The 15,102-nt window shown below is 37.3% G+C and overlaps 1 protein-coding gene across 5 annotated transcripts in view; it reads right to left on the bottom strand.

Annotated features, from left to right (window-relative positions):
* CACNA2D1 (calcium voltage-gated channel auxiliary subunit alpha2delta 1) overlaps positions 1-15,102 on the bottom strand; it is a gene marked incomplete at its 5' end in the record, with an annotated part of 423,169 nt that overhangs the window by 224,187 nt on the left and 183,880 nt on the right. For all 5 annotated transcript variants that reach the window (XM_082008681.1, XM_082008682.1, XM_082008683.1 and 2 more), the window contains one exon: positions 3,386-3,445. In XM_082008681.1, coding sequence (XP_081864807.1) covers positions 3,386-3,445 — 60 coding nt within the window. The remainder of the gene's footprint in view (positions 1-3,385; positions 3,446-15,102) is intronic.

Raw genomic sequence — 15,102 nt, 5'->3', positions numbered from 1 at the left:
CCAAGTGCAAGGTCCTGCATGTGGGTCAGAACAACCCCAAACATGCATACAGGCTGGGAAATGAGTGGATTGAGAGCCGCCCTGCAGAGAAGGACTTGGGTGTATTGGTGGATGAAAAACTGAATATGAGCCAGCCATGTGCGCTCACAGCCCAGAAAGCCAACCATCTCCTGGGCTGCATCCAAAGCAGCGTGGCCAGCAGGTTGAGAGAGGGGATTCTGCCCCTCTACTCTGCTCTGCTGAGACCCCACCTGCAGTGCTGCATCCAGCTCTGGAGCCCTCAGCACAGGAAGGACATGGATCTGCTGGAGTGAGTCCAGAGGAGGCCACAAAAACGATCGGAGGGATGGAACACCTCTCCTATGAGGACAGGCTGAAAGAGTTGGGATTGTTCAGCCTGGAGAAGAGAAGGCTCCAAGGAGACCTTTGCAGCCTTCCAGTACTTAAAAGGTGCCTACAGGAAAGATGGGGAGGGACTCTTTATTAGGAAGTGCAGGACGAGAGTAGATTTAGATTAGATATTAGGAAGAAATTCTTTACTCTGTGGGTGGTGAGGCACTGGAAGAAGTTGCCCAGAGAAGTTATGGATGTCCCCTCCTGGGAAGTGTCCAAGGCCAGATTGGATGAGGCTTTGAGCAACCGGATCAAGTGGAAGGTTTCCCTGCCCATGGTAGGGGGTTTGGAAGTAGATTATTTTTAAGGTCCCTTCCAACCCAAACCAATCTATAATTCTCTGATTCTACGATTCTACGATTCTATGATTCTATGATTTATCAAAAAGCCAAAATTTATTTTCATTTTTGTTTTTCTTTGCTTCGTCTTTAATAATTTTGACTGAATTTAATATACTATAGTACTAGTAATATTGGAAGAAATTATACTCTCATTCTATCACAAATAGTAGGGAAAAGGGGTCTTAGTAGATGTGGATTTGTGTTTATTTTAGTCCCAATATTTTTTCTAAAAGGCAAACAAATTCTCTCCTTTAGGCAGTTCTGAAAGTCTTTGAATGAAATTATTAGCTGAAATAACAAAAATGAGGCTGTGGGACCAAACCTGGATCTTCAAAGATTTTTCCCAGTGCTAGCTAATTGCAAAGGCCGTATCTGAGGATACTGAATTTTTATTATACTGTGACATTAACCTGCAAATAAAATCTTTAAGAATCTTTAATGCTTACATGCCTCTTTTACTGCAAACTGCGCAATAAGCATTCACATTTTAAATAACATGTTAGAACAGGCACTCTAGCAGTCTTTTGATTGACACATTCCTTGTAGCTCTGTATAGACCTTGGTTTTATGGCCAGCCCTCTTTGCTCTTCCTCTTCTAGAGTCGGTCTGCTGAAGTCAGCCCATACATCCTTCCCCAGAAGGAATGTTTGTGATAGTTTCTCCTTAAAACTCCATAAGCTAGTATTAGTCCGCAATCTGACTGTCAAGGATGTTGCTGATCGCGAGCTCGTTAGAAGCAGAAATAGATTGTCTCAAAGAGTTTCTTTCTACAGTGACTCATGTGCAATGCTGCTGGAAGGGCTTTCGTCACCCAAAACCAAATCCTGGACAAGAAATCAACCTCATACAGCATGATGTAGACCATTCATAATGTTATCAGAAGTACTTTAAGAACCCTCATCCACAGAAAGTTTTACAGTATATCTTCTATTTTCCATCACAGCCATTAGGAGAATGAATTTTCCAGTGAAAATTAAATTTATCGGAAAGATCTGTGTGCAAACTAATTTGAGCAGGCATTTTCTAAAAAGTAGGCCAGAAAAGAAGAAAAATTACTTCTGGCAAAAATGGAACAAATTAAATTATAAGAGGCTTAATACATTTATTTGAAATGTAATTGCATAACCTAATGTCAAGGTTATTATATGGTGCACACTGTTCTCATCCAAATTCAAAACAGTAAAGCACAAGCTCAGTTTGCAGTTACTTTATTATAAATCTAAATGCATTTTTTTTAATTTTATTCTGACCATAGCCTTTGCCTGAGACACAACATTAATATAAAATCATACTTCAAAATTACTTTCAGATCTCTCCTTGGCAATGAATTCTGGTAAGACCAGAAGCCTCCCTGGTATGACTGACTTCTACTGCAAGCAAAGGGAACCAAAAGCTGAGAAGGGGTTGTTGATGTGATGCCAGTGTGTACAGTAAGAAGCAAAATGATTAGAAAGAGCATCTGACTGTATTCACACTGTTCTGCACTGAGTCCATCAGAACTGCAGGTTTTGTTTTCTATTCAAAACAGAGGGAGATTAGCAGAAAAGATCGCCGTAGCGTTCTCATTATTGCTTCCCTATGGAATATGCATTCTGTATTTTACCATGTATTAGAAGCTGTGCCTGTGCCGAGCGCACACTTAAAAGCATTCAGGCTGTGTCCAGACCCTCTGCACTCCCAAAAGCCAGTCACTCTTACCTGAATTATTTGACCTGACATTAGGCGGGGTTTTTGTCTGTTTGTTTTCAGATCTCCAAGTGTCTGGGGAACACTGGATCAGAAGGGACATTATAGAAAACCCTAGTGCATTTAACTGTGTGCCACTATGATTCTAGTGAATGTGCAAACACAGTCTAGGTTTGTAGCAGCATCACGTAAAAACACTATCAGCTTTTATTTCTTAAGAAACAGGTAATGAAGGCATAATAAATGACTTTGACACTTAGCAGGGAACTGTAGCCTAAAATTAACAGGCTTATAGTCATGCAGCACAATATTAATTTGGCTTGATCAGTAATACAGAATTAATGTTGTACATCTTACAACCATCTCACTTGTTTTTCAGTGAACTCTGAAATGACTGAAGAAGATAGTTTAGTGTTTGACCAGGTTAGAGCCTCTTTCAGTAATACTAGAATATTGAAGAGATGCAGTTATTAAAGTATGGAAAAGGATTCTAAAAAAATAGTCTACGACGACTCCCAATATAGACAGTCATGTGGTTAACCAAATCCTTCTGTGTGAAGCTCTTTCTTGCTTTTTTTTACCACATAAGCAAAAACCAACTTGCAAAAGTATTTCCTATGATTCTGTTTCAGTGCTTGGAGTAGCATACTTTTAACTGATACTCGGATCACTCAGATGTCTTCTCTGTAATCATGCCTTGTATGTCAAAACAAACAGATGTTTTGTCTACACCTCAGCTACATCCCTGGGTCTGCAAAGCTCCCTATGAGCTTCTGAACTGAAAAGTCCACTTTATTCTCTAGACACCCAGACTAAGATTCTGTTTACTGAGTAAAATAAAATGCCCACTCATAGTCAATGACTCCTTCTGTGGTGGATTTATAAACAAAATGTTTGCAAGAATATGTTAACATTTCAAAGAGGAAAAATCTGAGAAGGTTAAAAAGAGAGAAACTCAAACTTACCCCAAACTCATCCCTCCACTGATGTGATGCTTGGTACTTCTCTGCTTCTTTAGCGAGGCGCTGAAGACCAAAGAGAGAGAGGACATACTTTTTAGTTTTCACTTGATTCTTCAAATGGCAAAGTCTTTCTCTTTAATTTCTTCATATACATGTTTTCTCTATATAGTTTTCTATATACATAAGATTTTTTGCACTTCATTGAAAATTATGTATATTTGAGTAAAGATAAACCTTCTCATTTCAAAAATGCCTTTTTCTGTATTTGTTTATTTAAATACTGTAATCATGCATTAGAAAAACTTCATTCCATCATCATTTAAGAAGTTTTAGTTAAGTTCAAAATCCATCAATATTCTTCTGAAAATACTTTCTCCTTACACACACCACCTTGCTTTATATGTATTAATCTACTATCTAACAAGAAGTGTTTATTCTAATCTTAAAACACTGTTTTACGGACATTTATTTCTCCATTAAACTATTTAGCTTCAATTATAGGAAGTACTGACATCCCTGTAATTATTAGGGACCCATAAACAATCAGTAATTTGGACTAGCTGTAGCATGGTGCCATGGACTGAACACACATTAGTGGTTGGAGAGTAACAGGCATGCTCCTAAAGGGCATTTTTCCCATTTAAATTAATTTGAAAGAAAGCCAGATCATCCACTTAGCCCCACGGGAAAGCAAAGCACAGTGCGCAGGAATGATCAGGTGATGCTCCTTCAAATCAGTCTCTTGTATAGACACATCCATTGGGTTGGTGACACATCCCTCCTCATACAAAATTATAAGTCTTTGAAAAAAAGCTGTTTGTACTCGCCTATGAGAAGTTCACTACAATTTTGCATATAAAGGTTGCCAAGCGTAACGCATCTTCCCCAGCTGAGCTGCAGACAGCATTCCCAGTGCCGGCAGCCCTGGAGGCAAGCACCCATCCTGAAAGCAAGCAAGCTCACGCTGAAGAAGCAGCTACCTGATGTGAAGGTAGTTCATGTGGACTCAGATGTGTCCTAGTTGTTTAATGTTTTACTTTGAGACTTACTAAATTATTTTGTAGCTCAATAAAAATTTTAGCAACCGTTTCTGGGGAGTCCTGGTCCCTTTTTAACAGAAATAGCCTGGCTGTATCCACAGATAACCAGGGATGAAAACACTTCACTGTGTAACGATATGTGCACAGTAAGCCTGATGATCCTTTTAATATTCAGACCAATTCCTACACAAAATGAACTGGTGGTCTAAGTCACATTTTCAGCTGAGTTAACTGTCAGTTCTTGCTAACAACCAAAAGGAGTATGACCAGAAAGTTCACGTAAGCTGGAATCACAGAGATAGTGCCGTCAGAACCTCACCTCAGCCCCATCCACGACAGCAACCGCTGTGTGCCCGTGAGGGCAGTGCCTTTCCCCCCTCTAACAACCATCAGCTTGATACATTTCACAAAGCAAAACTTAAGACCTTTTCTTTTCTTTTTCATTTGTAATCATCTTATATAAACAAAAATTCCCAATAAAACTGTGTGCTCTGCTGCCAGAAAATGTGTCCCCACTCATTCATTTTACTGTCCATTCAAATGATTCTTAGTTAATAGAAAGTTACTGCCACCTTACAGGCATTGCCAACTGGAAGTGCTCTCCAGAATAGCCAAGTACCACATTTACAAAAGAAAAAACTATAATGTAATTTCACAGAATCACAGAATCATTAAAGTTGGAAAATCATCATCACTTGATGATCTTAAAGGTCTTTTCCAACCTTAATGATTCTGTGATTCTGTGATTCTGTGATCAAGTCCAACACTCAATCCAACACCACCAAGCCCACTAAAGTGTCACGTCCACACATTTTTTGAACACTTCCAGTGATGGTGACTCCACCACCTCCCTGGGCAGCCTGTTCCAATGTTTGACCACTCTCTCAGTAAAGAAATTTTTCCTAATATCTAGTCTAAACCTCCCCTGGCACAACTTGAGGCCAGTTTGATGCATTACACTGGGAATAAGCACAGTACAACTCTCCCTTGACTGCACTGGACAAACACCTCAGATACCTGCAGTATTTTCAGTTTTCTGGCAATACACTAGAACAATTTTGTGCATCTAATTTCTGAACTCACTATAGCCAGTTCTGCATCTAAAATTGGCTTATCGTCTGATGAGTTCAAGCTAATTAAGTCATGTTTCACCAGACTGTAGCAAAGCAAGATATGACACTTACTACATGTGTAAATAGTGGCAGTTAATAATCCCCTCAGATTTCCCTCACAGCCTGCTTCATTACGTTAAGATACCCAGAGAACTGCAATTGTTTTCTACAAAAGACAGTAGAACCCAAATGTACAAACTGATATATGGATTAAGAAGAGAACTATGTAATGAGCATTAACATTACTAGGAATTTCACATTGAAAGAACTGCAGCCAAACTTTGTGAAAAATTGGTAGATTCCTCCATTAATCTGCACTATAAAGCAAAAACACTAAAAGCAAATAAAAAAAGTAAAGGGTTTGTTTTTTATTTTTGTTTTTTTTATTTTTTTTCCGGGGGGTGGTGGTCTTAAATGGATAAAAAATAATATTCCCCACCAAAGAGATACCATAGTCTTATTCTTTTCGAAGAATTTTTCAGTTGGGTTTAAGTTAGAACTCACCCAACTGTCTAAGTAACTGGCTAAAATAACACTACATGCAATTTCAACAGTTCTTTATACCTTAAAATAGGTTCCCAAATGAGAAGTTGTTGTTTCGGGTATGTGTACAGGGCTCTGTTAAAGGCAATCAAGCTCATACAAAAGCACAAGGAACCAGTTACAGAGAAACAATAATGCACAATGAGAAAACAGATGTTTCTTGACTCCAAAAACCAAACCCAACACCCTACTGGAAGTACATATGACCACGAGCCAGGCTGAGACACCTTTTTGATGTCTTCTTCACTGCTTAACTGAAGAATCTCTGCATTTTGTTCTACTGCATAACAATCAATTTGATTTTTGCACCAGTTATTAGATCAATTTTCAAAAATTATATCAAAAAATTTAGCTGGGATGTATCTTTAGAATGTAATTTGTGATATCCTATGTCTGAGATAGAATCAAAGCCTAGCCAACTTGATATCAACCCAGTATTGTTTTCCATGAAACAGATCACCTCTTCCATCAACAATTCCTATAAATGTTACACAAAGTACTGGTAGTCAGTTAAGAGGAGGAGGAGGATGGTAAAGGAATACACAAAAACAAGTGATGCACAATGCAATAATTGCTCACCACCCAGTGATTGACAGCCTGTCCCTGAGCAGCGATTCCCAACCCCTGGTCAACTTCAGTTTTATACCCTGTGCATGACACTATACGGTAGGGAGTATCTCTTTGGCCAGCCTGGGTCAGCTGTCTTGGCCGTGCCCCCTCCCAGCTCCTTGTGCACCTCCTCACTGGCAGAGCACGGAAAGCTGAAAAGTCCTTGACTTAGTATTAACAGTACTTAGCAACAACTAAAACCATCAGTCTGTTGTCAATGTTATTCTCATACTAAATCCACAACATAGCACTATACCAGCTATTAGGAAGAAAAACAGCTCTATCCCAGCCAAAACGAGGACACACAGCTATGCAAGTTACGTATGCAAAAAAATACAGGATCATTTCCCAAAGACCACTCTACTAGAGTATTCTGATTACCCTGCTCATCTCCAGCAGAAAACTTTTTAGCAACATTTATGTGCAGGCTACCACAAGGACACAGATCATGCAAGGGCTTAATTTTCAAGAAGAGGGTGTTTTAAAAGGCATGGGTTGACTCATACAAAGTCGATGCATGCAAAAATGAGTATCATTCTCTCCTGTGTAATACCTTATATTTTTAGGAAAGATAAGGGAAGAGAATTAAATATAAATATATATATATATAACGAAGCTAAGCTGTTCTCAGAAGTTTTTTCAAGGAGAACCTTGCTGCTACAGCAACATGGAGTGTAATAACTGAGATATTCACCCTTCCACAGAAAGAGCTTTGTTAAGAACCAGAGTAAGAAGTCAAGACTCCTGGGTCAAAAACAGTTAGATTGTGAAGCAAAACTCAAGCTACCTATGCCCTTTATTGTGACACAAGGAGAGACTAATTTTTCATTTCTCTCAAAGAAATCATTCCTCCTTCCTTTTGAGGTATGCAAATGTCAGGTCTTGCCGTCCTTGTCTTGATGGAAGAGTCTCTGGAGAACGCCAAGAGAGCAGTAACACAACAGCAGGCTGACACCTGACACTTCCCATTTTCCCTCTCATTGCAATGAGGGTTTAATAAGGTAACACCTTCTTTAACATCATGACCCACTGCAGTTCCCTACAGGTTTTTCTAGCAATTACTAAAATGTTGAGATTCATCTTTTTATATGTAAGAAAATAAGCAGAAATGGTTCTAAAATAAACACGCAAAACAGTATTTCTGTATGTTAGGTTTTAATCATTTCTTACTCCATGCCTCTGTTTGTGTGCTGTGAAGACAAAGGCTATGAGATATTTTCAGGCCTTGAATGAAGCTCCATTTAACATCATCTTTTTAGATAGAGAGGATGAAAAACCTAAAAAGGGGAAAAGGAACAAAACTAACATCTAAGAGAAACATTCTGGCTTACTTCAAGGTATTTAAAAAAACCCCACTTTTTACAATCTGCTGGAGAAAAGGATTTTCAGATTATGGCAACGATACTCAAAGTCCTCTGAAGTAGTACACACATTGAGAAACCAAGGAAGTAAAGACCAGGAAGAGAGGGCTGCAAAAGCTAACAAAATGCTGGTATTCTATTCCCATGCTTTTGGAGGATGCCCAAAAGAGCTCAGAGAGAGTGCTTCAAAGTCAGAGACCAAAAGGGCTGATGCTAGATTTAGCCACTGTGACTGACACAGCAGCTGATGTCAAATTTAAGGCGCTTGAAAACACCGTAGTTAAACAACCATTTGTTTAATACATGTTCCTAGATGAAACAATTCTACTTTTCTTTAACTTTTAAAGGGATTACAAAATGTTACACACAAAAAACTAAAAGAACACCACCACCACCAACAACAAAAAACCCAACAGAATGCCCAGCTGCCTGTCAATCTCAAAACTGTCCATTTTCAAAGGTCTTGTCCCCAGATTCCAAGTGTGCGTTAGTACCTCCGAAAGACAGTCTTTGATGTAGCACAGACTGCAAGAAAGAGACCTGAAGAATCTTTATCTGATCTGTAAAGATCAACTCCCTAGAAGGCCTATTCATCTTCCAGCCTTCATTTTTGTGCCCATATGTCATATCTTTATCTCCTCCTAGCCAGCACAGAATTCTGTCAGCTAATGGCCCAATTACAATTATATTCAGTACAATGAAATCAATCTTTTTTTTTGTGCTTCTCACTCTTCTTTAAGCATTTTATCTTGAAAATAATATTTCACTACTCCTTTATATATTAAGCTATTATAAAATGTGTAAGCTGAGAGTTATTAGACATGAATAGCCTCACAAAGCTTTCTAAAATACCACATCCATGGAATTCTTTGGTTATTTTAAGAAGATAAATACCCAGGAAGAATATATCAATATCAAGCTTAAATAGAAAAATGTAGAAATATACAATAAACTTCAAAGCCTGATTTTAAAATATAATCCAAATATTCAATCCTGTTCTTGCATGAACAGTATAAAAGCCACACGGAATATGTGTAACAGCAGTTTCAAATATGGTTTTCATATACGTATCTGAAATACAAATATTGTCCTGCAGATGATTATGAATTGCACAGCAATTACAAGACAGAAATATGAGGGAAAGACTTTGTGACACTGGGATAAGTTGTCTGAAGTGCTAACAAAAGACTGACACCATTATTTTATTGCAGCTTTAATACAGACTGAGAGAATTTTAAAGAATTGCGTTTTCTCAGTAAGCTGTTAAAACAAATTAGAACTATTTTCTTCTGCTTTGATTTTAATGTCTCTGTTTGCATGGAGTATGTTGTATTTTCATAGTAATTCTTGGTAATGAATTAGCCAAAACCCCACAAATTTCCCTATTTATTAATTACTCGATATATAGCAAGATCATCCAGTTTGGCCCAAGGGGGTGTGATTTCAACAAGCAAACACTTGCAAATTGGAAGATTGGTAGCCCAAAAGTGAGCTTGGGAGTGTTAATGACAGCAAGACCATAACCCCTATATAAATACACATGGATTTACTTTTGTCGTTATTTCCATACCCCCAGTGGTGCGTGGTAGGGGTTCATAGGGACTGATTACCTTTTTACAAGTAAATCTTGTGAAGGTATTTGTTATATGACCTTTCTCACAAGCGGGAATTCATAATAATAATCAGCACAAAAGCTGATCTTGATTTGATGAAGCTGTAGCACATTAGTTTGGTAAGACAGTCCCAACCATAAAAAAATGTTTTAGATTGACAATGTCTTAAATTGTAACCACAAGGTTTAAGATCCCCTCTTCCAAATACTTTTTTTGCTTTGAAAAATGATCACTAACACTGAGGTACATAATTTTCCATGATAATTCATATTTCCTAACCTCAAATAAGAACTGTTATCCCATGCATTGCTGTATTCCATTATGTAAATACCATAATCCTCAGTATAACTGTGTCCAGAATTTCAATTCTTACAGGTTTTTTTAAGGTTTTTTTTTATGGTTACCAACAGTAGGTTCTTGTTTTGTGCTGATCTGCAGCATGGTTTTATTTCACGTAGTTACACCCCAGTCACAGCCTCTCCCCCACTGCTGGCATCTGCTCTGCCACAATGGTAATCTGATCCGTGATCTGTTAATGAGGATATCTGAAGCATATGAGGTCATAAACGAGGAACATGTTTATAATTGGCCTCCTATATTCAACATAGACCTCGTATGATATATCCCGCAGCTAGTTTCTGGAGACAGTTTCATTTCTGTCATCTGAGGCAGCAGAGGAGTCATATTCATAAGGAAAAAGGGTATGTTAGAGATCTGCTGATATTGTGAGACTTACCAAAGCACTCTTCATATAAATGACTGGCCTAGATATATATGTAATCTAACACAATTAGCAATTAACAAACATTTTTAAAAAGCTGATGTTGTTGTACTCTGGACCACAATTCAAAATAACCCTTCCAACTTTGCCTTCCACTATTAACCATTACCAACAACCTAAATTGCTAGATTTGTTGGGGTTTTTTTTCCCCAATCCAAATGTAGATTACAAAACTCAACTTTAAACAACAAACAGAAAATTACTTTACATATTTTGTGTGCTTGTCATGCATTTCAAGCCATTTATGTTTTATTCACATGAACAGTAATTCTATTCCAGACCTTCTTAATCAGTTTTTCTAACAAGATGACCTCACATCCAACACAAGGCTCTCATGTTGGCTAAGAAGAAATCTAATGTGAAAATTTTATCATCACCTTCCTTACATTTAGAAGACAGGGCTTTAAAGGTTTTCTGTACCTGTTAACAACTATAGTGGAAATCATTCTTTCTGATTCAAGACAATCTTTATTCCTATTATTTAATTAAATGAGTGGAGGAAGAATCAGGCTGATTCTCCACGGAGAAATTTTACCCTTCTAGTGGTTTTCCAATTCCAAAACAGGAGACAAAATAAATGAAGCCACTAGCCTAAGTAAGATTAGAAATCAATGGGAAGTCACATATGAACTAGAGTACTTGAGATTACAATATTGCAGGTGAAGTTAATGCTTTCTGACATGAATAAACCTGTTGATATTAATAGGAAAAACTGAAATAGGGATACCCTAAATGAATACATCACACATGCGGCTTTTGACATTTAAAATGTCATGTGCAATCACCCGTCTCTGACAAAACTTTTGTATAAGAAAAGTAAAAAAGGATAAAACCAAAAGACCATTTGGCACAGTAACACTTCTCTACTACATAAAATCAGCCCTTCTCTAAACCATGAACTACAAAGAGCTCTTCTCTCCTACTTCCTTTCTCTTACTGTGTGCATTTAAGAATTTAGTTAATGGTAGTAAACTCTCAAACAGAGAAGGCAAAGTGACACAGTGCCAGTACTTTGTACAGCACAGAAAATCATCACTGGAGAATAAATAAATAAATATACTAAACCCCACATACTTAAACTTCTGGAAAAGTGGTATAGCTGGATATGGACCTAAGTGAGTGCACGACCTATGGAAGTTGCAGGAGGGATGCTGCCAAGTACCAGTTGGTAGCTGTCTGAAAACTTTCTGGTTGCCACCTCAGTTTGGTCTCCAATGTTCAGAATCCTAACTGGTAAGACCGTTGGTACTAGATGAAAGGAAATCATATGTGAGCAATGAATGGGATAAATGAACTACAGGGGCAAAAAAATTGCTGGAGGGCACCATTCTGAGTACCAGGGAATAGGACAAACCAAATACAACCACAAGGAAGAACAGAGGGAGCACAAAATTTTCTTCCATGACTGAAGCACTAATTCCAGTCCATGAGGTATGAAATATGGTTTGTATGAAATATCATACGAAGTTAATATGCTGCAGAATGAGTGTACAAATGAATTCTGTTCAACTATCGTCAAGCAGCAACAATGAATGTAGGAAATTCTCATCACAAGGCTGAGAAGCAGCACTTCGTTAAATTCTACAATTTCCAGATTCATGGAGGGAGGGAGGGAGGAAGGAGGTTCCACTCCCAAGTCTAAGTATATTTCTAGGATGCATGCAATCAGGTTTGAGAAGCTGGGCAATATCATGATAGCTTGATACTGCCAAAAACATTTCGGTAGACAAGATAGTAGCATAGAGAGAAGTGTAGATGAAGGCATGAAAAAAAAAATAATCAGAAAACAAGAGTAAGAAATAGTCTGAGTGAAATTTTGCTCGAGTGGTGTATAGAATCAGCAAAAGACCACTTCTTTTAACATATAATTTATCCTTCTCATTTGCAGGGGTTTCCAACCTTTAGACCTTATTACATTTTCACTCTAATAATTCATATACCTTAAATGCAAGTTACATTAGTGTTCTATTTTTAAATAAGCTCAAAGTGAAGGACACACGCTGAAACCATTAGACTGAAAATGCCAACTGCTCCGACAAATCACAAATTGCCTACCACCACCAGCTCCAGTTCACTGCCTGCCTTAGGAAACATTTTAAAGCTTTACAGCTGCGCTACTACCTTCACAGCCATGATTAGAAGATGACAGGTATATTGAGTAGGCATGCCTTGTTACCCTCATGCCTGAGAAATCAGGACTACATAAATTTATTTTAGAAATATCAAAATTAACACACTCCAAAACAAGTGTTCTAAAATGTCAAGAATGTAATTTTCCTTTAACTTAGAAAAAAAAAAAATTAGATGCAGTCCAGCTTGCTTTGCAGCTCCTTTAATATCTCCTTATTAAGTATCCAGTAAAAACAAACAAAAGACCTTTAGCTGCCCAAAATTTATACCTGCTGGCAGTTAAAATCTGACTAGGATCCAAAGGAGAACAGACACAACTGAAATGCACAGGTAGCTGCCTGGTTGCAAAGGCAAAAAAAAGGAAAAGGAACAAATCAAGTAAACACCTCCTTACTAAGGACAGGGAGAAGAAATTATTGATACAAGCTTGCATCACTTATGCAAGAAAAACATGGATTAATTCAGTTATCTTTAAACAAATAGGGGATGCAATAGCAGTTGCGTTTTGCCTCATCGTGTAATTAAACTGAACAACACATTTAACAGAATGTTATAGTTTTATATGAGCTCAATAACAATATATCAAGTTATATCAATATATATTTGATATAACTTGATAAGAAAATTTGATATATAGAATATATAGAATATTCAAACTAGTTTGCAATATTTCTTTTGTTTAAAATTACAGCATTCTTCTTGTTAATGCAATTCACAGAAGTGAAGTGTAACTAGGTACAAAACAGTGCATTTAAAGAAGCGTAGTGAGTTCTGAATTTGCTCAATTTTGCGTGCTACAAAAGACATTTAGATGTAATGCTGTTATAAACCCAAAAGAAGAACAGAAATCTGGCAAATTAAAATCTTTGCTGAAGAGACTTTTGGCCACATTATCAGAAACAGCTTTAAGGTCTCTCAGAGTTGCATAGGTATTTATATAAAGAAGAACAAAATCCAAAATTTCAAGAAATAACACGACTGAACAGAGCTTATTCCCAGCTCTTCCTCTGTAGGACTATATTGTTTTATTTCATTAAGACACATTCATAACCTAAGCCAGCCTGATAAAGTCCATAGTTAATGACTTATAATAAAACTGAGATAGCACTGAAGCCTGCAGTAGCATTTCCAGAAATGGGCCTATGAAACAAGCAACTTTATTAATAATAAAATTCAGAGTTTGAATGGTAGAAACATAATGTGAATGTAAAAAAAAAACTAAAATCAACACGTTCTAAGTTCTCAGATGTATAAAATATAGAATCAATCTGAATTTGACTGATTAAAAGTCTGTTAAAAGAATAATCTACTTCTTACAAATATATTTTAAAAAAAAACCACAAAACACAGCGGAATAACAAATGTGGCTTTAACAAGGCAAGATATTGTATTAACAGCTTTGCATGTCAAGGAAAAAAATGGAGCAGGTGGTAGGTTATAGCTGCTGAATAATCAACTTGATCTCATCAACAGTCAGTAGGCGAGAGCCAAGGAAACATGTTACTGTTGGCAACAGCAGAAACAAGTGTACATTAACGCTGCATCCTGCTTTCAGGCAACGTTTCCCTAAAGGAAGTAATTCTAGTCACAAGAAATAAAAAGTGTTTAACTGTGAGTCCTGGAGAAAACAGAATGCAAAGGAAAATGACCTTCTACTGGCAAAACCTAATGATTTTTATTATTTTCCCAGACATAACATGTTGATCGTGACAGCCATGCTGGAAACACACCAAAGCCTCAACTGCTGCTACACATGGCTTTGCACTGGGGTAAAAAGATACCCAAATATCCTTAATTTCTTTCTTATTAAATGGAGTGTAATAACATGCTGCTTCTAAACTTTCCCAAATCTCTTCACATCCTTCATCAGTAATTCCTCTTCTATAAAGGACTACATGGAATTTACTATTTTCTTACCATCCAACAGAAAATTCTTTCAGACTGTAATGTAAAAACATTTCAAAATTAAAAGTAGACAAAAATGTAAGAGGTGAATGCTGAAAATGGTGCCTTCTACCTTTCCTCAGTCCATTTAGCCTCTCTGGTATCCTACCATGTCCTTTGAACATGAAGAAACTCAGAGCTTTTATGCATCCAAACAGTTTATACTTGTACACACCTTCATTTCCCTGCTCTCAAATGCAAGTTTTATCCCAATATAGCTGCACAGTTGTTAACCAACCGTTGCTGAACGTGTAACATAAAACACTTTTAGTCAATGCGTTCCATTTCTCATCCAGGCACAGGTCCACCAAAGGTAGATAAGTATTAAGGATACATCCACAGGGATGGCTGTTAAAAGATCCATATTAATATATTAAACATTTCAGTAAATGTTTAAATATCTCTCAAGGTCACCAAGTTCCCTAAGAACTTTTCTTTTAGGATGAAGTCCTGACCCTAGTAAAGTTCATGTGAGGACTTCCACTGTCTTCATTGAGATTTCACTCCTGCTGCCTCAAGCCTTGTGTGTGAGACCATGAAATCCATAACTGGAAATACTCTACTTCTAGATTCGGTGATCACCAGTA

The sequence above is a fragment of the Phaethon aethereus genome (genome assembly GCF_964289735.1).
Source record: "Phaethon aethereus genome assembly, chromosome: 1".
NCBI lineage: Eukaryota > Metazoa > Chordata > Aves > Phaethontiformes > Phaethontidae > Phaethon > Phaethon aethereus.
The sequence above is the reverse complement of the archived record's forward strand: the minus strand, read 5'-3'. Positions and strand labels throughout refer to the sequence as shown.